Source organism: Peromyscus maniculatus, chromosome 4, assembly GCF_049852395.1.
Source record: "Peromyscus maniculatus bairdii isolate BWxNUB_F1_BW_parent chromosome 4, HU_Pman_BW_mat_3.1, whole genome shotgun sequence".
Classification (NCBI taxonomy): domain Eukaryota; kingdom Metazoa; phylum Chordata; class Mammalia; order Rodentia; family Cricetidae; genus Peromyscus; species Peromyscus maniculatus.
The window spans coordinates 43,023,212-43,045,482 of record NC_134855.1 but is presented as its reverse complement, the minus strand read 5'-3'; the positions used below and the strand labels follow the sequence as shown (position 1 = coordinate 43,045,482).

Here is a 22,271-nt window from a genome sequence, read left to right as displayed (position 1 = left end):
GTCTTCTGAGTTTAGCCTCCCCCTTAGCAGCATGCACTCTAGTTTGTGTTCATATAAAATTAGACTCAACCCTTTCTTGTCCATTACTAGCTTTCCTCATCTGTTACTAAAATTTGCTTCTAACTGGAGAAAAGTGTTTCCAAGGTAGACATCCATAATGATTAACGTGTTTCCTAACTTGGAAGTCTAGCAAATGTCATAGACTTCTTTAAAGTCTTTACAGAAAGGATTAAGATTTGGCTAGATATCTATAGCTCCCCTACGTCCCAGATGCCAAGGAAACACATGTGCAGATTTTCCTTAAGATAGGAAGGGCCATTAGGAAGAGGAAGAAATGGGAGAGAAGTCGGACAGGCCTGGTTCCTGTCGACAGTGACGTGAAGAAACTAGGTAGGCCTTCTGTGTAGTTTCTTATTTGTAGGCTTATTAGAAATCTTAGTTCCTGGCTTATTTGGTGTTGCAGAATTAATATATTTTCATTTTAGAGACTTGAAATTCTAAGGCAGTGTGCCTCTCTCAACTTTGCAGAGTAGAAATCGCAGTCCTGCTGCTTTCCCCGGTAATTGTTTTTCTTTTGTATTCCAGCTTTCATTTGCCACCATAACTGCTTCCTGGTCTACGGTTCTCTCCAAGAGCCCACGGTAGCTAAGTGGTGCCGAGTCATCCACACGTCCATCTTGGTTTCTGTATTTATTTGTGTGCTCTTTGCCACATGTGGGTACTTGACTTTTACCGGCTTCACTCAAGGTAAAACGAGAGACTAAACCACATCCTATCTTGGTGCACATGTGGACTGGTACCAGGATACCAGTGTTCTACTCATTTCTGGAACAGTTTTCTCGGGGGTCTGTCTGACACCTTTCCCTCCCACCCACCCTCTGCTCCACCGTCCTGCCTCTCTATGCTCTGCTTCATAATTTCTCTCTTCTTAACGTCTGAGACGTAGCTCTGTGACCCCAATGCTCTCTGCTTCCAGACACATTTGTTTGTTTGCAAACATGAACTCTGGCTCCCCTCTCCACGGCCAGTCTGTACCTTTCCTTTCCTGGGCACTAATAACCTCCCAGTGTTGACGCTGATAACCTTTCTGGTTCTGGTCCTTTTGAACCATTGTGAGTCACTTAGCTATACTGAACTGCCTCCCACTTGAGGAAAGAACGGCTGTACTATCATGGCTTTTCTTTTTCTGTGCATATATATATTTGCTTCCTTCTAATCCCCATCCCACCCAGAGATTGGAGTCCTGCTTTTCTGTTGACAAATACTCTAGGTGATTTCCTCATTTTCCTTCTAGCCCAGGCCTTCTTTTTCATCTCCAGCCTGCAGGATATTTCTGCTTCATTATCTCATTCTGGATTAAATCACAAACATCACCTTTCCCATAAAGCCAGCCCTCTCCCTCCCTGACTTCAAAGTGACTTCTCTTTTCTTGTTCCTCTCAGGCCTGGCACTAAGTGGTGGTCTTCCCTTTACTGCTTTTGACCCTTTCATCCAATCATTCAGGGTATAATACTCAGGCTGGCCTGACAGCAGGCCAAACGCTATGATTCATATATTCCACAGCTTTTGCCGGTCTAGTATCTCACTTGACCTTCCCACAACCCTTTGAAGGTAAGTGGAATAACTAGTTCTACTTCCTGCTTACACAGAGAGCGAAGTAACTTGCCCCAGCTGGCTGGTAACAACCAGAATGCACGTGGTCCTCTGAAGCCCAAGCTCAGGTATCCCCCCTTTCCCTGTCTGCCTCCCCGGTTTTGATCAACACAGAGCCTCCAATAATCTCTTAGAATCCAGCTCCTCTTGGATTAGTTTTCTGTGACATGTGACACTGTGGTACTCTTGAGATGCCTTGATCTGCACAGAGATCATAGGTCACTGTGATTATATGCATATATTTCTCAGAAAAAAGAAAATCTTTCTTAAAATAAGAAAGGCTTAAAAAAAACTAGTGATATAATAACAATCCAGTAACATATACATTACATATGCATATATACACATATGTATACATATATATTTGTGATATATGTTATATATGTGGGATATATATATATATATATATATATATATATATATATATATATATATATTCCAGGATAGTACAATTAACAGCAACCTTGAAAGTCTAGGTAAGAACTCTTTCAAGCACTGCCATGTACCAATCACAATTACTGCATAGTATGCCAAGTTGAACGCCCTAAAGGCTCCTGCATGCATGGAACCTTAGTTTATAGAAGTCTCTTTTTCCTCGTGATTTTAGCAGTGCTAATTGCCCTGCTGTAATTGAATATTTATGACAGCTGCGCATGGCCACTAACATCCGTAATCCCAACACAACACATGGGAGGCTAAGGCAGGAGGATGGCTAGCCTGTGCTATATAGCAACACTCTAAAAGAGACGTGTGATGGGGGCTCTTTAAGCTGGGTGTGGCCACATGTGCCTGTTCTGGGGTGTGGGGCAGACACAGTAGGATCACATGGGCTTCCTGGCTCACAGTCTATCTTTGGAGAGAGATTCTCTCTCAAAAATAATAAGGCAGAACATGATGAAGCAGGGTACCTGATGTCCTCCACTGGCCTCCACAAGCCCATGCACAGGTGCAAATACCCACACACCTATGTGCATACACTACATACATCACACACACACACACACACACACACACACACACACTCACATACATTCTGTCTCTCACACACATCTTTATATGGCAAAGCTGACAGGTATTGGATGCCATTGTTCTTGCCTTGTGTTTCCTCTTAGCTGTAATTCCCTGACACACAGATTTCAGCTGGAATGAGGCGGTGTTGCTTCTTTAGCTCATTTCTCTTTAAGTTGATCCGGTCTTGTTTGTGCAAAGTCTGTCCGTGTGCCTCTGTTCATCAGGTAAAGTCAAGCCAGTAAGGCAGTGGGAAGCCTGGCATCCTGTGGCTATTCCCTGTGACTTCAAAGCAGGGCCTGGTTACCGGGGAGGATAGCAATGGGATCCTCCATTCTCGGGTTTCTCAGTGTTGAACCCTCATCAATGTTGAGGTTGTTCTCTGCCACTAGTGCTTTGTGTTGTCATCTTCTTCTGCCCGGAGGGGACACCAGAAAAGTCACACACATCTGGTGTTGTTGGTAGGGGGAAGGGACATGGCCACTTAAAGTATGTCTTGGAAAGAGGAAGTGCAAGCAGGTTGCCGCCTCACTCTTTAATACAAACAAGCTCAGGGGATTACTTTCTCCTTCTGAAATAGCGTTGTAAAATATGTGGCTTTCATCTAATTTTCTAATTGGTTTAATTGGAAAAAGGCAACTGCTGTGTCCAAACTTAACCATGTTATGTTCAGGAAGTACAGAGGCCTGAAGGCTGTCTTCTGTGAGCTGGCCAGAGGCCTGCCTTTTTTCACAGACTCCTGAAAACATGAGTCTCAGTAAGAGCCAGCCTAAGGTATATATGGTCTGTTGCTTGATTTAGAAGTAATTAAATTCAGTGTCCTTTCCTGGAATCGGTCCTATTTTCAGTTTTGAACTAGTGAAATCTTCGTTTACACTTGGGTGCATCAAATGCTGTGAAAGACAATGTATCTTTGGAATTCCTTGTTGTGGTTCTGAGCCTGCGATCAAAACCTATACCTCAACTGCAGGAAACTCGGCTCCCCACATGCCCTGGTCCTACTTTTCCTTGTGGGATTGTCCTCCATCTAAATATAGCATTTCAAAGAGAAATTTGTTTATTTTAATAGGTATTTGTTTAAAATAATACAATCCCGAGAAACAAAGACCAGAAGCCATTTATAAAGGCAGTGCATAAGAATTTAGGGAGTTGATTCTGTTATATATATATAAAAAAAACCAACCCACAATGGACAAAGTAGTTTTTAAAAAACTGGCACAACTTTAAGGCAAACTTAACAGAAACAAATAAGAACTCTTCCAGCAATGAGCACCTTCAAGTGGAACATGTACTAGTTTCAATAGCAGTGAATAAATGCAGGGCTACTGGAGGCAGCATGTTATACTCAGACCTGGTAATCTATTCTTTTAATTATAGGAAATGAAGAATATTGGCTACCACTTTTATACAAAATATCTCATTTGTTAGGTACCCCCAACACCTAGCAAATAAATACATTTTTCTTGTTCTCCAGGAGACTTATTTGAAAATTACTGCAGAAGTGATGACCTGGTGACCTTTGGGAGGTTTTGTTATGGCATCACTGTCATTTTAACATACCCGATTGAATGCTTTGTGACTAGAGAGGTAAGCAGAGGCTCTTTTCTTTTTTTATTTTTATTTTTTTTTAAGATTTATTTATTATGTATTCAGTGTTCTGTCTGCATGTATGCCTGCATGCCGCAAGAGGGCACCTGATCTCATTACAGATGGTTGTGAGCCACCATGTGGTTTCTGAGAATTAAACTCAGGACCTCTGGAAGAGCAGCCAATGTGCTCTTAACCTCTGAGCCATCTCTCCAGCCCTCAAAGGCTCTTTTCAACCCTTTGCCTGGGTAGCTTGCTCTACTACATTTATTGAGGAAGACACAGACAATTCAATATATAAATTCCCTAAAGGCATGATGACACATGACAGATTCATACAACCTTCTCTTGAAGCTATAAAGTATCAGAATCCATAGATGAATATTGTTAGGTCCCAAAGAAACCAGGGACAAATGACTAACTGAGGTACCAATCGACATAGCAAAGCAGACACTGGCTGCCAGGGTACCTCAGCGCTTCTCACTCCCATCCCCTACCCTAAACCTCTCCAGCCCCTGACCTTCCCTCCCCTTCCCCCAGCTTCGGATTCCTGTATAAACCAGCCATTTCAGGCCCATGCTCTCTTGACCTCTTGGTCTTCGGGTCCTCCCTTGACTAGCTTGCTCTCTCCTCTTCCTCTCTCATGCTCCCCCTCCCCCTTCCTTCTCTCCCTGCTATGGACTCTTCCAGATGCCTCTCTGGCTATCCTCTCCCTCATATCTACCATAAAAACATTCTTCCCAACCATACCTAGGAGTGGTCATGTCCTCATTTTCATTTAAATATATATTCAAATATTTACAAAATAAAATGTTTCAGATGTTGTAACTATATGTAAATCATGCTCCAGGGTTGAGTGTGAATGATCATAAACATAAACACACCATTTGGTTCCCAAGTGAATAGCAGCCTTTAGAAAACAGCCAAACCAAAGTGGTCACCTTTATTTTTAAAGAAATGACAAAAAAAAATTAAGGATGAAAATGTAAAGAAATCATTCCCAAAATTATATTTTTGTTACAATTTTTCATAAATCATTGTTTATTTACCATAGGCCAGAGTAATTGGTTTTATTTTAAAAAATAATATATTACATTCTATGAGGAATCAAACCTCAACTTAAACCTATAGGTCTACAGATATGTTTTGATGCATATATTTATATAAATATTGTATGTTTACAAATACAGATGGCTATGTAGACAAAAGAGAATCTATTCTTATGTAATTCTGGGCACCATGGCTTATCAGGCATCTCTTATGCTGTTGGCTAGATATCCACTGTGTTGAGCAGCAGCCCCCACAGCACTGTGGAAAGGGCTTAGTCAGGATCTATCCCCACGGGCTGTTTACGCAGTGCACTGTGTGACTGCATGTAGTGTATGTAGTGAACCACCAACAGAGCCTTAAATCCCCTGTCTAATCCGCAGGCTTCTCAAGGCAGCTGCCTTCTCACTGTAGGCCATTTCTGGCCACGAGAACCTGTGCTGGGACTGTGAGAACCTGTGAGGGGAGGGTGTTCCGTACTGTGCATACTTCCTAATCGCACTCCTGTTCACAAGCGGCATGACCCAAGGCCAGTGCCCTTCCTTCACAGAAGAGACGGGTAGAGTAAACTTCCTGCAGGTTTTAAGCTGCAGGCTTTTTCAAAGCTCTACTATTGATCAGGAAAGGCTGTTCTTTCAGCATCTGCCTAGTACTTCAGGTTCAGATTGGATCTCCAGATCCACATGAGTGGATGGTGCAGGCTTAGATGCCTCCTGGTCAACTGTGTGTGGATGATTTGAGTCCCTCCACCTGCAACTTCTGTCTTCCCTATGTGGAAATGAGTTTCCATTCGAGCTGCCATAACAGCAAAGCAGAATGCAACCAAGATCTTTGCCCTGGGAGCATGTCCCTTGCAGAGGGATGCTGTATGAGCCTCACTGGATGCTGTTGTTGTCTGTACACATATACACACAGAGCCAACATGAACGCAATCATGTCTCTCCATAGGTAAAATAGCCAGGCACATATAAAGAGGATCAAAAAGACTGTATGCTGCTGATCCTGCCCACGTGATCATTTCATCCTCATAATACCATCTCAGAGATGTATGACACAGTTGTGTTTAAAGGAGATAAATCTGGGAAAATAGCAAATTTACATCATCTAAGTTATTAATATCACCATTAGGTCTCTACCAGCAGCATTGGAGCAGCTGATTTGTGGGAATATATTTTTCAACAGTTGTCCTCATCATAGCACCTGGCATATGATGCTCTCTTTCCATTGACAGTTCCTGTTTCATTGGTATTTTGCACATGGCCATCACTCTGTTCAGAGTCTTCCTTCTGTCCTCCATAGATAATGTTCTTATTCTTTCTCCTTTGCTCTTCTTTATACTGTGGCCTCAGCTTATAATTCTGCTCTAAATTTACCCCCACCTCAAGCCTGGATGGGCACTCACATTTCAGAAATGGCAAAAAGAAGAGGACTTTAAGGGAGACTGCCATATCCTGTGTGCCGTGGTCCTAGAATCTGGACTGGGGTGACACAGGAATGAAGAAACACAGACACACATACAGAAAAGCTCAGGTTGGGTAGGGTGTGCTTGCTCTGGTGGCACCGACTATGACAGTCCAGAAACTATCGTGTTTATTATATACAGAATAAGGAGGGGGTAGCTAGTCCCGGTGGGAGATCTCAGGCTGTAAACATCTAGGAGGAAGAACACGTGACAGAGTGTACTTTCTGTCAACATTTGCACATGGACTTGGGGAAGTTTTACCAATCACATTGGTCTGAGGCACTGGGGTCATTGACATGGCTGTGCTTATGTCAACATTACAGATTCACTCAGGTCTTCATCTTCTCCTTACACATTCATCCAGGGCTTCCTCTACTCCCCAACAGGAGACCATTCTAGACAACTGAAGAGCCTTCTAAATTCTATTTGGTCTTTTTCATCCTGCCCCAAACTGTTCTCTGTTTGTTTCTTTATATGAGTTATGGGTCTTCTATTGGGATGTCAATTCTTGAGAATAGGAATCATTCCTTTGACATCCTCTTATTGTAAATTTATCAGAGTAGGATGCATTCAATAGACTATAGATTAGCTTTCTGATCTATATATTCATGGAAAATAATGATAAACTATCCTTAATTTGCCTTTCCTCTTTGTGGGATGCATTTGTATAAAATTGATTTCCTTTTAATAAAGGACAGCACTCATCCAGTATTATTAATAGGGTAAGTCCTAACACTTTCCTTATAGGCCATTAAATAACCAATTAGTATTTGTAGTTTGTTTTAGTGGCAATCTTCCCAGCTCAAGAAGGATAAGGCAACTTTCAGAGCTTTCTTATCCTTAAAAAAATGTGTGCATTACAACACTGGTATGCCATGCTCTGAGTCTACAGCATGGGACACTGGCTGACAACATTCATAGCAAAGAATATTCATTATTGCTATAATGTGCAATTTCTTTGAAAAGACAGAAACATTCCTAGTGATCTAAGGTTTGATAAGTTGCCTTATTGTTGGTGACTTATATAGTCATAGTGCTAGTGTGAAAGCCTCTTACTGATTCTAGGAAGCCTCAAGAATACCTCTCAACCTGCCCTGTTTATTTGCCAGGTAATTGCCAATGTGTTTTTTGGTGGGAATCCTTCATCAGTGTTCCACATCATCTTAACAGTGGTTATCATTACTGCAGCCACGCTGGTGTCATTGCTGATTGATTGCCTTGGAATAGTTTTAGAACTCAATGTAAGTACATTGAAAGATTTGCTCCATCCTTTCTGAAAATCTCATTTAAAATGTTTCCATCTAATACCAAATGTGCTTTCCTCTTTTTTTAAAGTATCACATTCTGAAGTATAATGGGAATCTGTTTGCAACATAATAATAAATATTGATAATGATGATACTCTGCTGTTTATGAAAGCATATGCTTTTTGACAGTGCTTTTCAAAGGGGGTGATTTTACTCCCCACCCAGGAGGGTGGCATTTGTAATGTCCAGAGAAATCTTTGATTGTCTAACAGGGTGGCAATGCTATGGGTATAGAGTGAGAAGAAGCCAGGAACACCAAAAACATCTCATGATGTTCAGAACAATTCCTCACAACAAAAATGTGTCTGACTAAAAGTGTCAAAAATTCCTTGGTTGCAAGTCTTGTCCCTGTACTACCCAGGTATTTCTCAAGTTGACTACACCCTTTACTGTATGTGGAATTGAAATGTCTGGTGGACTTGTTGATGTAAACGGAGGCAGAGTTTTTCTGTCCCGACTGCCCAGTCCCAAATAAACACAAAAATTTATATGAATTACAAAATGCTTGGTCAATAGCTCAGGCTTATTACTAATTAGCTCTTACTTTTAAATTAATCCCTTTCTATTAATCTATGTATTGCCACATGGCCCATGGCTTTACCAATCCTTGGCATCTTGCTTCTTGGAGCAGCTGATTTGTGTCTCTCCTGACTCTGCCCTTCTTCATCCAATACCTCAGTTTGATTGTCCTGCCTAACTTTATCTTACCTTGCTATAGGCCAAGCAGCTTTACTATTAACCAATGAGAGTAATGCATATTCACAGCGAACAGAAGGATCATCCCACAGCATTTCCCCCTTTCTGTCTATTCAAAAAGGAAGGTTTTAACTTTAACATAGTAAAATTACATACAACAAAACAGTTATCAAGCAAGAATTATAGTTACAATATCTAGTCTATTTGTATTTGACAAAATCAGAGAAAACACTCAATTATCCATCTTATCTTGGTGAGTCTAAAGTTTCATATCTAATTTGCCTATATCATAGCTAAGGAAAACCATAATTATAACTTATAATTATAAGTATAGTCTTCAACTCCTTCAAAGACCTGAGAAGGAAATATTACCTGAGTAAGCAGGAAATACAGGCAAGAGACTTCCAAAAAATGTTAGAAATGACAGAAATAGCTGGCTACCTAGACAGTCACCCAAGGTTTCTCTGTAATGTTGGGGCATCCATTTCTGGCCTACAGGCCTAGCATATCTGACAGACTTCCTATGAAGCAGGGAATTCTGAAGGACTGTCCTACCTTGTATTGGCAGTCACCTTTCTTGCATTCTGCTGACCCAGTTTGAACAGTAACTGTCAGCAATTAAGGCAAGGGCAGTTTCTTTGCCCACATGGCTAGCTTTTGCCATAAAGAAAACAAACTCCATATGGAGTTTCTTTGATGTCCATCATCTTTCCTTGAGTTTATTAGTGCCAGCAGATATTGTCATGAAAAGTCTAAGTTCTTAAAACATTTTAAATGCCATATTCTGTAGGTCTTTAAAGTGTTTGAAGATTACATATCTATCTAAAATATATCTTGTATACCTAGAAAACCTAACTAACATGACTATAAGTTTGACTATTATAGATGACTATTAATTTGTATTTCTTAATTATACATTACATTTTTAATTAAGCTGCATAAACATAATACCTTAAACAAGTGTAGAAATATACATACAGTGTAACAAAATTAACTTTAAATTTGTATCAATAAACTAGAATCCATACCAATGTAAAATATTTTGAGTTTAACAGTTGTTGGTTTTTGTTTTTTGTTTTTTTTTTTTGGATTAAAGTAGATTCAATAATCTACCCTTTGCCCCCATCATTTCTATTTTATATCCCCCTTTCTTCTTTTAGAAAGAGATTGACTATGACCAATAACAATTTTACCAACCCTTTTTAAATGAAGACAAATATTTATAACCAATATTTTGGGAATGTGGGCATAGTTTTCTAGATTACTTCTTTACATGACTTTATATAGTTTTTATTACTTTATTTCTTTTTTAAGGATTTTATTTTATTATTTTTAAATTATTTTTATAATCTGTCACTGTCTCTACCCTTTTTCTTCTCTCTCCCAAGCCTATGTATAGTCTTAAACACACTGTAACCCATTTAGAGGGGTGTTGTTGTTGTTGTTGTTGTTGTTTGTTTGTTTTGTCTGAATCTGTTTTTACTGTGCATCTGCGACCTTCTCTGTTTGCATGAGCAAAACCTTAAACCCACCATGCAGTGCAGAGCTGGGAGATGCTTCTCTATACAGCAGCCTGTGTGTGACTGCAGGAATCTGCCATGCTGTAGCTCAAGTCTATACACTGTGACCAGGGGATGTGTCTCTCTATACCTCAGCCTGTGTGAGAGACAGGAACCATGAAGTTGTTCTTGGCTCCATTTCTGTGTTCTAGAACCCCCTCCACCAGTTTTTTTAAGCTTTCTTAGGCTTTCTGTGGATGTACATGCCCCACGTTGGGCTGCCAGATGTAAACAGGCATTTGGTGTCCTGACTGCCCATTACCAAATAACTGACTCAGAGGCTTAAGATTACTTATAAATGCTCAGTCAATAGCTCAGGCGTGTTACTAGTTAACTCTTACGCTTAATTTAACCCATGTTTCTATTTATGCTTTGCCATGTGGCTCATGGCTTGCTACCTCATCTTTACATGCCCTGCTTGCTCGGCAGCTGGCTGTTATCTCTCCTGACACCCCTGACTCTACCCTTCTTCCTCCCATCATTCTTTCTGTGTCAGGCTGTTTGGCCAATCTCTTCTTGCTTTACTATCAGCCAGTCAGTTTTTTATTAACAATGAGCATAATCCACAGCATGTTGAAATTATAGAAAGAATAAAAGTCTATCCCAATTACATAATCACTTTGGGTGACCCAAACTTCTTTTCCTTTAAATATGTTTTTTCTCTCCCCAGACATTTGTCATTTCTATCCACATAGATGTAGGTCTCTATTGTGTCATGTCTGAACTGATCTTTTTCTTTCAAAGTAATTGGAAATGCTGTTTGTTCTGTAACCTAGCCCTTGCCTTTATTGAAACTTATTTCCAATGTACTTCTCCAAAGGCTCCCTTAGCTGCCAGATTTATTTTCAATTCTGTGACTGTGCCATATCATTTTTTCTCTTCTCCTTTACCCTGTCTGTTTTTCCATTCATTCCTTTTCCTACGTTGATTATTGTTCTATGTTTGCCTAAATCCTGTGAAGACTCTTGTCAACTATAACTTCTAACTCATTTATTCAATGACCATATAGTCATTGAGCAATTACTCTGTATTACACAGTAGAAATAGAGTGATGGAAGAAAATTTGAAAGAATCTAACCTTTCTCACTAACATGACTATTCAGCTGCTGTATGGATGATGAAGAACACACACACACACACACACACACACACACGCACACACACACACAAATTAACACACTTTTGGTGACAGATTCCATTGGGAACATAGAGGGAGAAAAAAGAACATCAAGATCAAGTGGAATCAAGAATGATTCCATTCTATTTTGTGAAGCTAGGTAATGGTGCCATTTGATGAGATGGCAATGGAATGAAAACCACTAATGCAGAATTACTATTCTTCCCTCTCCCACAAGCATTACAGGATTTCTAATCGGAATGAAACCAGTTAGTATCTCCTGGTCATGCACCACAGGGAGGCCAGAGTTATGCAGGAGAAACTCCAGTTCATGTGCACTACTGACTATGAGAATTGCAGGATAAAGGAGAGTTTATCATTCAAACTTACCTCACTATTCTTTCCAATGCCAGTGTGACTTGAAGTTCCAGACAAAAGAAGGAGGAGAGCCTGCTGAGGAGCAACTAATTTGGACTTTTCTTATAACAAATGGAAAAGGGACACTGGGGAATTTTCCATTGCATAAACAACAGGAAAAAGGCTTCCTTTGGTATGTTGATGCAGCCATGTAGTTCCAGCAAGTTAGCTTATCAGGAGACTAAGCAAGGGGATCATTTGAACCAGTCTGAGCAGTATAGCAAGACCTCATCTCTAAAATAAATGGAGAGGGGGTATAAACCAGAAATCAAATCATGTAACAGTCTTGATTTCTGTAAATGGTCCCTGTTTAACTTAATGAAATAACTTTTATATAAGATCTTAGAACACATGATATTTGAACTGTCTGTAGCTAGAGTTTTCCTGCCTTGTCCACAGTCAGGACAAATCTTTGTCACCCGTCAGTCCCACAGCCGCTCAGACCCAACCAAGTAAACACAGAGACTTATATTGCATACAAACTGTATGGCCATGGCAGGCTTCTTGCTAACTGTTCTTATAGCTTAAATTAATCCATTTCCATAAATCTATACCTTGCCACGTGGCTGGTGGCTTACCGGCGTCTTTACATGCTGCTGGTCATGGCAGCGGCTGGCTGTGTCTCTCTGCCTCAGCCTTCCGCTTCCCAGAATTCTCCTCTCTCCTTGTCCCACCTACTATCTGCCTGGCCACCTACTTCCTGCCTGGCCACTGGCCAATCAGTGTTTTATTTATTGACCAATCAGAACAATTTGACATACAGACCATCCCACAGCACTTCCCCTTTTCTTTTTTTAAAAAGGAAGGTTTTAACTTTTACACATCTCCAAAGCCAGCTTGGTATATTTGGTAATTTGGGCGTAGCTTTTCTTACTACTTCCTGCTGGAGGGAGGTGCTGTATATTATGGGGACACAAAGAAAATTTAAGGATCATGGAGTAGCCCGTGAGGCTGTATCATCTGAGCCAGTTGCCTTGAAAGAATTCTGGATGTTGAATCATCTGGGCCATGGTGTCATCAGAGACCTTTCAGGTGGTCTTGGCTGGTCAAACCTGATGTATCTTAATCTGGAACAAATCCATAGCCTCTGACTTTCTGTAGAAACAAAAGCAGAGCCTCTTTTCCAAAGCAACATATCCTTATAGCCAAATTTTGAAGTCAAGGTACCTTTAAAATACACATTTTGGCATAACTCAACAGCTTTTGCAATCAAATGTTTTTCTTTAGTTTTGAATATCAAAGAGAACATAATCCAGATTCTCTGTGTGGTAGCCATCTTTACGTGGCTTATTTTTTATATTACCTTGAGCCTATTGCTTTAAACTGCAGCCTTCTGAGCCTGAAACAGCACTGGGGCTGCTGGCTCTGCCCACTTCAGCTTCCCAACATGGCGGTGGTACATTTTCTGCCAGCTCTGGGAGCCATCAACTCTCAGAAATAGTGGGTCTATGTTTTTATGAAAGCAGCGTGTAGCCCAGAAACTTTTTTGTTTTGTACTAGCAAAGGCTAAATCCACCATGCAGCTTAATGTGCCACTTGCGGAGGCCTCATTCCTGCCAAACTGCAGATCGAGCACACACGCTAGGAACGCACCAGCAGCTCAAACTGGCAAGCTGCCACTCATTTGGGAGAGACAATTAGGAAACTGTTTTTAGCTCTGTTTTAGAATCTTTTCTCAGGTTTTAGGCAGAAACTCTTGCCCCACGTTGGGCGCTATTTGTCTTTTGGGAAGGTAGGACCACCGCAGGAGGAAGGGTGAGATTTTAGCTCTGAGCTCTGATCTCTTGGCTTTCTCTTTTACATTGGTTCTGTGTTTCTTATTTAATAAGACGGTTGGTTACATCTACAACTGTCCATGAATTATCTTTTCTTACCAAATGGTAAGCTCTTTGAAGATACACATATTTAATGATTTTCTCAATGGTCTACCACAGTGGGCAGTGTGCTGAGAACAATGGGCTCAAATTATTACATGAATGATTATGCCTTGTGACCACAGTTTAGGACCTGTTTCTATAAATATTCATGAACACAAGAGTATTCAGTAGAATAGAAGCAAGCAGGAGATAAATTAAGGAATATCTCTCTCTCTCTCTCTCTCTCTCTCTCTCTCTCTCTCTCTCTCACACACACACACACACACACACACACACATACACATCACAGTGTTGTCAGTAGTAATAACATTTCAACTATACTGTATCAATGTCTGAAATCATGTGCCCCTAGAGCAGTTCCTTTCCTGTTGCTGTGATAAAATATCCTGACAAAGCAACTTAAGAAAGAAAAGACTTATTCTGGCTCACAGCTCATCATGACTGGGAAGTCACAGCAGTAGAAGGATGAAGCCAGCCTGACATTCAGGAAGCAGACTGGTCATATTTCATCCATACACACAGGAAATACCCTCACACATGACCAAGGAACAACATGCTGGCAGACCAGTAAGCCATGGAACATGTGGCAAAATATAATTTAATAGAAATGAGTTAATTTAAGTTATAAGAGGTAGCTATCAAGAAGCCTGCCATGTGCCATGCAATTGGTAATTAATATAAGTCTCTGAGTAGTTATTTTATAAGTGGCTGTGGAACTGTGGGCCTGGTGGGTCCAGAGAAACCTTCAGACTACATGTATATGTGCGTGCTTAGAACTGAACCTGGGGTAGTTCTTCAAGAGCAACAAGTGCTCTTCCCACCGAAACATTTCTCTGTCCCCAATAGCTAGTCAGTCTAGCTGAAACAGCAACTTCAGACTCAATGAGAGTCCCTGTCTCAAGGAAATAAGTCAGAGATCCATGTAACAGGATACCCAAAGTTGTCTTCTAGCTTCCACACGCATGAACACATATGAATACATACATATGAATACACCACATTCATTGCACATACAAAAACTGGGGATACATCTCAGTGATGGATTGCTTGTCTAATTTATGCAAGGGTCTGCATCCTATCCATAGCACAGAAAAATGATTTTGTGTGTGTGCGTGTGCGCGTGTGTATTTGGGGGGGTATCTTTAAATAAGTTTTAAGAATAATCCATACTACATATGAAATGATTTTTTTAATAAACTAAATTAAATACCAGGCTGTAAGCAAATAGGAACTAAAGATTTTTTTTCCTGCTTTTTTGTTTATAGCTTTCACATTAGTTAATAGAATTTCTGTGTGGAGATGTAAATGCCAACCCAAGGTCTTGTCATGGTTGCTAATCATGTTAGAAATACTTCTCTATTGTGGCTTTTCAGATATCACAGTCACCCACAAAGATGAGACGTGTGTTAGAATCAGAACTTGCAAAATCAGAGAAATGCTGTTATTTATAAAACTAAGTAAATACAGGCTAAATTGTTTGGGTTACCTGGTAAGATTCAGAGCCCGTTTAGAATTTCACCTTTGTTTCATTGTTTTCATAGCAAAGGACAGCAATTAAATATTCTCAATCAGAGGCATTCTCCATTTTAAAGCGTCCATTTTAAAAGCAAAGAAAGTAAGTCCTTGACCTGTTCTGTTGCAGGACTCCAGCATCTTGGCTGGATGTTGCTGTTAGGGAAGAGAGGTATCTGCAGTAATTGGGCCCTATGGGTTTCTACTTGTGGAACAAAGAGGAAAAAAATAATGGAACAGCTGGTGCTGTGGCCACAGGAACCAACCCCCAAAGCATTGTATGCTGCTTGCTTGGCAGAAAGAACGCAGGCCAACGAGAACCCAGACAGAGAGATGTGATCATTGGGTGAGCAAACCAGAGCGCACGTTGGCATACTTCCTAGGATAGAGCCTTTTATTTTTTCCTAAGATATAGGAATAACTTTCGTGAGCATCAAATGATTATAAAGAAGAAATTTAAAAGATAGATTTTTGTCTTTTTTTTTTTCCATTTCTGCTTTGAGATATTAGCAGTGGTGAGGGGCGGGGACAAGAGGAGGACAGAGGAAGGGCTCAGGGAGATCAAGACCTGCTCCTCAGCATAGCCAAGGGAACCAGGAACTACTGATATATGGCCACATGGTGGGGGTTGGAGGGGTTAGGGAATAGTGGCCCTGTCCTGCAGGAAGTTGTGCTTTATCAGGAGTCGCCCCAGGGAAGGGAGTCATTAGGTATACTCTGGAGGCTGAAGGGCAGAAGGTTTGCTAGGGAGGCAAGGACCCATAGCAAGGAGAAAGGAGCTTCCCAGAAAGCTCCACCTTTAAACCACCAGTTCTCACTCCCTATAATCCCCAGGCCTGAGTTTTCTCTCTGAGGAACATGGATCCTGTCCATCTTCCTGTGGCCCCTTCTGGCTGGTAGAGAGGAGCAGCTGGCAGGCTGGTCTCTTACAGGGCCTTTGAAGCTGTGTCTCTATACCCAGTGAAGCCGAATACTTCACTTCCTTCAGGGGTATGAACAGGGACAGAGGCAGGGGCTATCAGAAGTGGGTCACACTTATCACCCTCATCATGTCCAAGGGCCTGGGGGGCTTCTCCTCACTACAGTCACCCAGATAGGATTGATGCACATGACTAAGGAAACCCTGTCTGCCAACCCTGGCACCTGGGGTCCATGCCATTGGCACCAACCCTCGTGGCTGATTCTCCTACTGGACAGCAACAGCGAGGGGCCCAGTGAGATTCTGCCCTCATCCCTAGCAATGGATCCCACCCCCCAGTCTACAACACCTCACTCCTGAAGGCCCTGGAGGCCTGGAACCTCCAACAGTGTGAAGTAGCAGTTCAGACATGAGTTCTACTTGGCAACCCCCAGCCTTAAGGAGCCAGAATACCATGGTGATGGGCAGATGCAGCTGATCACCAATCTTGTCTCATGGACGAAAGGTGTGACCATGCCAGGGAGGGATCCCAGAAGTAGTTCTGGTGAGAGTGATTCCTGATGGACCCGGAGGCTGATGGAAAACTCTCTCTTCAGCATGGCTCCACTGTCCTACTGGGATTAATTTTTTTCTATGTAGTTTGTAGCTTCTTCTTGCATCATTTAACAGGTTCTATTTAGACAACAAAACACAGTTTTATGATCAGTATTGTTTGTAAATGTCTTACAGACCTCTTGTTCTTTCCATGATGATGCAAATTGCAAAATATCCTGGCATCAGCAATGGATGGAATTGACCTGCCTTTATGAATAAGATGAAATTTGTATCCCTAATGTCCCTAATTAGCAGTTATAGTTTTATGACCTGCCAAGCAATTTCCAAAGTTGCTGGTGTGTCATCAGACAGTTCCACATTAAATAGATTAACAGTCTGGACTCCTTAACATAGAGTATATTGAAAGGGAAGTGGACTCTCATTTTCCTGTTGGTCTTGAGTTCCCATCATGACTTCTAGCAAAACCAAGCTTTCACACCATCTAGAAAGTAGCTAAACATGGACAAGACAGTCAACTGGGCTTCTTTCAGTGCAAATATCAGCTGTCACATTTGTTCTGTAATTGTCACTTTCCCAGCTTATTTTTATGTTATTAATTACCATGGTGTGACAAGATGCCATGCCAAAGGCAACTTACAAAAGAAAGTATTTAATTAGTTCTCATGGTTCCAGAGAGTTGGCATCTAAGACTATCGTGGCAGGGAGCATGGTGGCAGGCAGGCAGGCATGGTGATGGAGCAGTAGCTGAGAGCTCACATCTTGAGACACAGCACCAGGTGAGGATTTAAGTGGGAATGGTGTGGGCTTTTGAAAACTGAAAGCCTGCCCCTGTGACACAGCTCCTCCCACAAGGCAACACCTCCTAATCCTTCTCAAACAGTTCCACCAGCTGGGGACCATGCAGTCAAGTGCATGAACCTGAGGGGGCCATACTCATTCAAGTCACCACAGCAACTCATAAGAATCATAACACTACCATAACACCCACTGCCTTGCCTGCCCAGCAAGTTAAGTTTGGAAGAGTCCCAAAAAGCCTGGCTGACGACAACATCTGAGCAGAAGCAGGTGGCAGTTTCCTTCCAGACAGCAGCTTCACACTCTCTGTTCTAGATGAGTTAGCCTCACACATGGCTCCTACAAAAAGCAGTGTCTAGACACACAAACCAGTGTGTAGAGGTTTGTATAACTTTCACTACCCAATTTCTTACTTCAAAGATATTAGAGGCTTATACTTTTTAAAAATGCAGATTCATTTCCATAATGTTTTTCATAACTTAATTCAAAGTATTATGTTGTCCATTTAATTTCAGCCATTTGATTATTTTTTATTTGCTATGTACCTTTCATAGATATTTATGTCTATTCAAGGGCTATATGGCAAAACAACACTATGTATATTTACTTTTATTTTTCTATCTTTGTGTGTGTGGCATGAATGTGTATATATACATGTTTGCATGTATATGGGCTCATATGTGTTTGAGTATTTATGCACATTCACGTGAGGCCCAAGGTGATGTAGGGAATCATCTCCAACCACTATTCTTCCTTGTTTGTTGAGGCTGGGTCTCTCAACCAAACACCAATATTATAAGTCTCTAACCACCTTGCTCTGAGGTCCTGTCTGCATCCTGTTTTCAAAGGCTAGAACTAATTACAAGTAGGTCACCACATCTACCTGGTGTTTCCATGGGTTCTGGGGACCAGAACTCGGGTCCTCACACTTGCATGGTGATAACTTTAATGACTGAGCCCTCTCCTTAGCCCTATATATTTTAAATTAGAATGCAGTATCAGTACCTCCTAGTATTTTGTTATTCTTGTACCTCTTACTATAGAAATATTTTTAGGCATTCTTCCTCAAAATTTTAGATACTACCTTGGATAGTCTGATTCCACAAAGTCATTTATCTGTAACTTAAAAAAAAAAAACACTAAAAAAAGAAAGTATACAATTGAAAGCTTTATAGTATGGAGAAGACATTTAGTATGAGACATATGATTTTATTGGCTAGAACTGAGAAACTCATTCTTTTACAGATGTTAAAGGTATAATCTGTAATTTTATATCACCCAATTTCAAATTTGGTTTGCATTGGTTGTTCCTAGAGGATACATTTAAAAATGCTGTGCGACTAATGAGGCCCTGTCTCAGAAGTAAGAAAATAAATGAATGAATGAATAAATAAATAAATGATAAGGCATGGTGGCACATGTCTTTAATCCAAGCACTCATTCAGAAAGAAGAGGCAGGAAGATCTCTGTGAGTTAGAGGCTAGACCGGTCTACATAATGAGTATAGGCTAGCCAGGGCTACATAGTAGGAACTTGACTTTAAAAAAATAAATAAATAAAAGGCAAATAACCTGAACAGTCCATTCTCCAAGGAAACATAAAAATAGATGGCAGGTATAATCAAGTACAATAAAGTCCTCAGAAAACTACAGAGTAAAACCACTATTGACAAATCATTTCACACCTATTATGATGCTACCATCAAAAGACAGGAGAAAACAAGTATTAGCTGAGGTAACCCTTGGTAGGAATGTAGATTGTCATCTATTATGGAAAAATTATAGAGGTTTTTTAAAGCAGTTCAAAAAAATGACTACCACAGAGCTAGCAGTCCCTATTCAAGGTTTATACCCAAAGGAGATGGACTGACCATCTCATACCCATATCTGTACACCATGTTCACTGCAGCATTATCTGCATTGGCCAAGATAAGGAAACAACCTCTGTGTCTATCCACAATGAATGAGTAAAGAAAACAGAGCTTATACATACAATAGAATGTAACTCAGCATTAAAAAGAAGGAAACCCTGCCTTTTGACACTGTGCGAATGAGCATTATGCTAAGTGAAACAAGCTAAACACAGAATGAAAAAACAACTGCATGATCTTGCTAAGTATGTGGAATTTATTTTTTAAATACAAATAGAGTCAGAGACTGGAAATGTGGTCATTGGGGGGAAAGTGGAGAGAAAAAGCAGAGGTGTGGGATGAGGATGCAGAGTAGGAGACTAAGGGTCTTAACAAGGCAAGAGGTGGAAGGTGAAAAAAGAAAGACTAATTAGCAGCAGTGTCCTGTATTGGAGAATTGGGTTAAATAATAGAGATTCAGAAGTTCTTTTCACATACTCAAAAGTAATTGAGTTTAGTTCTAAGTGTGTCCCATCATAGCAACATGATTTCCACATGTGTCCCACAGCCCTGTGTTGCTGAATATACACAATGAGATTTACCCAAAAAGTAAACTTTTATGGTGTATGACAAATGTTTATCATAAAATTTTAATGTTTTAGTTAGCATTTAGCACTTGACATGAGGAGGAAAATGTGACAGTGAATTTTAACATTTACAACACTTGTAAAGTTTCTAGTGAGAATTGGTTCTACTGAAAGGGAAAATCTCTTCCCTTTTGAAGTCAGTCCATGTCCCTGTTTTTACAATAAACAACTCCACTACCCATAATTTTCAATCTGATATTTGCCCTTAGGTTGGATTTACTGGCAATGAGTTGGGGGAGTGTAGCAAGTCACAGTCATTTGGTTCTGCTGTCAATTTTCTGGGGTAATTAATGCATTTAGCTTTACTTGAAAGAAGACTTAGAAATGGGATTTCATGCTAAGCCTGGGGGTTAAACTTTTCTTTCTGACACACACAGGCACTACGTTCAAACAGATGTGGGCGAAGAGGAAAGAGAAATGCCCATCCGATTTCCCAGGGTCCCTCTCTGTACACAAACAGCAGATAAACCGCTCAGATTTGAAAGGCCTTGTAGGGATACAGGAATTTCTAGATAGCATTGGGGAAGACGGTGTGACTGGAAAAGTGGGTTTCAAGTTTTCCAGAAGTTCATTTTTTCGTCCGCTTTATTGTCTATTACTCTGCCCCTGGGCTTGCTATACGTTACCCTATTTTGCTCTTTTTTCATTTGTAACTACTCCGTTGGAAAGGGAAAAACCTACAACTAAGTCTTTCTTTAACATGTTGTTTTCTGTTTGTCTTCACTGAACCTATAAAACTTTTAATATGTATAATGAAAAATTCTTAAAACATTGGACTACTTTAAATATTTTACTTATTATTAGTGTGTATATGCATGTGTGATATGGAGGTGGGACAGCACACATGCCATGGCCCATGCATGGAAGACAGGACAACTTTGTAGTATCAGTTCTCACCTTCCGTCTTTGTTTCTGTTTCTGAGATGGAAATCAGACCAATAGGCTTGCATTATAGGGTGGCAAGTATCTTTATCTATTGAGCCAATCCCCACCACCACCAATTAAATGTTTCTGTAATGCTTTTTAAAAACTATATGAGGGGCTGGCAGGGTGGCACACAATGAGGATGCATGGGATGGTCATGTCTATAAATTCTGGCACTTGGGAGGGTGAGGCAGGAGAATCACACCAATTTGATGCCAGCCTTGAATACATAGTGAAACCCTGTCTCAGAAAAACAAAACAATATGAAAAACAAAAACAAAGAATTCAGTCCTCTAACATTAATTTGTGTCTTGTCTTCAACACACAGGGTGCGCTCTGTGCGGCTCCTTTGATTTTTATCATCCCCTCAGCATGTTATCTGAAATTATCCGAAGAACCAAGGACACATGCAGATAAGATAATGGCCTGTGTCATGCTTCCGGTTGGTGCGGTGGTGATGGTTGTGGGATTCGTCATGGCCATTACAAATCCTCAAGACTGTACCCATGGGCAGGAAATGTTCTATTGCTTGACATCTGACAACATCTCCTTCCCAAACATCTCCCGTTCTCATCTTCAACTGACAACACAGCCTTCCCTTTTGAACCACAGCATCTTTCAGTGAGTTGGCTGCTTTAAACAAAATGTGTGTTTTCAGAGATGCCTACGCCACCTCCTAATATCCATGTGTGTCAGTCTTGGTCACTTGGGATCACTGACATGTATCAAGACTTGCGGGTCCTTACTCTTTACAGTAATATGAAAAATAAAGAAATTTGAATATATATTTTACCTTAAAGTGTGACAGACGTGTTTTCTTGTGACTGTACTAATCTAGTTGAGAAAGACCAGTGAAACCATTCGTATCTGCTTTCAGTCCCCCAATCATTATTTTCTTGTATGTGAGCCACTGTATTGTGCTTTCAAATAAGTAGGTGATTGTACATTAGAACTGGGGATGGCTTCCTTCAGGACAAACCAAGTGTTTGAAGAGTGTGGAGAACTGAAGAGAGAAGGAAACACAACTCTTAAGTAGGACAGCTGTCCCAGCAGCAAAGAGAAAGCTCTCTGTTGTAACCTGGGGAACATCCCTTGTTTACGGGGAAGTGGGTCCCTGGATGAATAAGCAACAAGCCCTCTCTGTTAAGAAACACAAATAATAAAGTGGATGGGCAGAACTAGCCTGTGTAGCATATCAAAATTATCTCCAGGCTTTCCCACGCTGTAAGAATTTGATAAATATGCTATTTTAAAACAGAAACACACACTCTAATTGTTCTGAGGCAGTAGTCTAACCCATCGGTTACATTTCAGATTTCGACCTGCTGAGGCTGCCGCAT

The 22,271-nt window shown here is 40.7% G+C and overlaps 1 protein-coding gene across 1 annotated transcript in view; it reads left to right on the top strand.

Moving 5' to 3' along the window:
• Positions 1-21,728, top strand: part of Slc38a11 (solute carrier family 38 member 11) — a 51,725-nt gene extending 29,997 nt beyond the window's left edge. Inside the window, exons 9-12 of the mRNA XM_006977169.4 lie at positions 586-747; positions 4,136-4,248; positions 7,867-7,998; positions 21,260-21,728. Of these exons, the coding sequence (XP_006977231.1) occupies positions 586-747; positions 4,136-4,248; positions 7,867-7,998; positions 21,260-21,556 (704 nt within the window). The 3' untranslated portion in view covers positions 21,557-21,728. The remainder of the gene's footprint in view (positions 1-585; positions 748-4,135; positions 4,249-7,866; positions 7,999-21,259) is intronic.
• Positions 21,729-22,271: the final 543 nt, after the last annotated feature.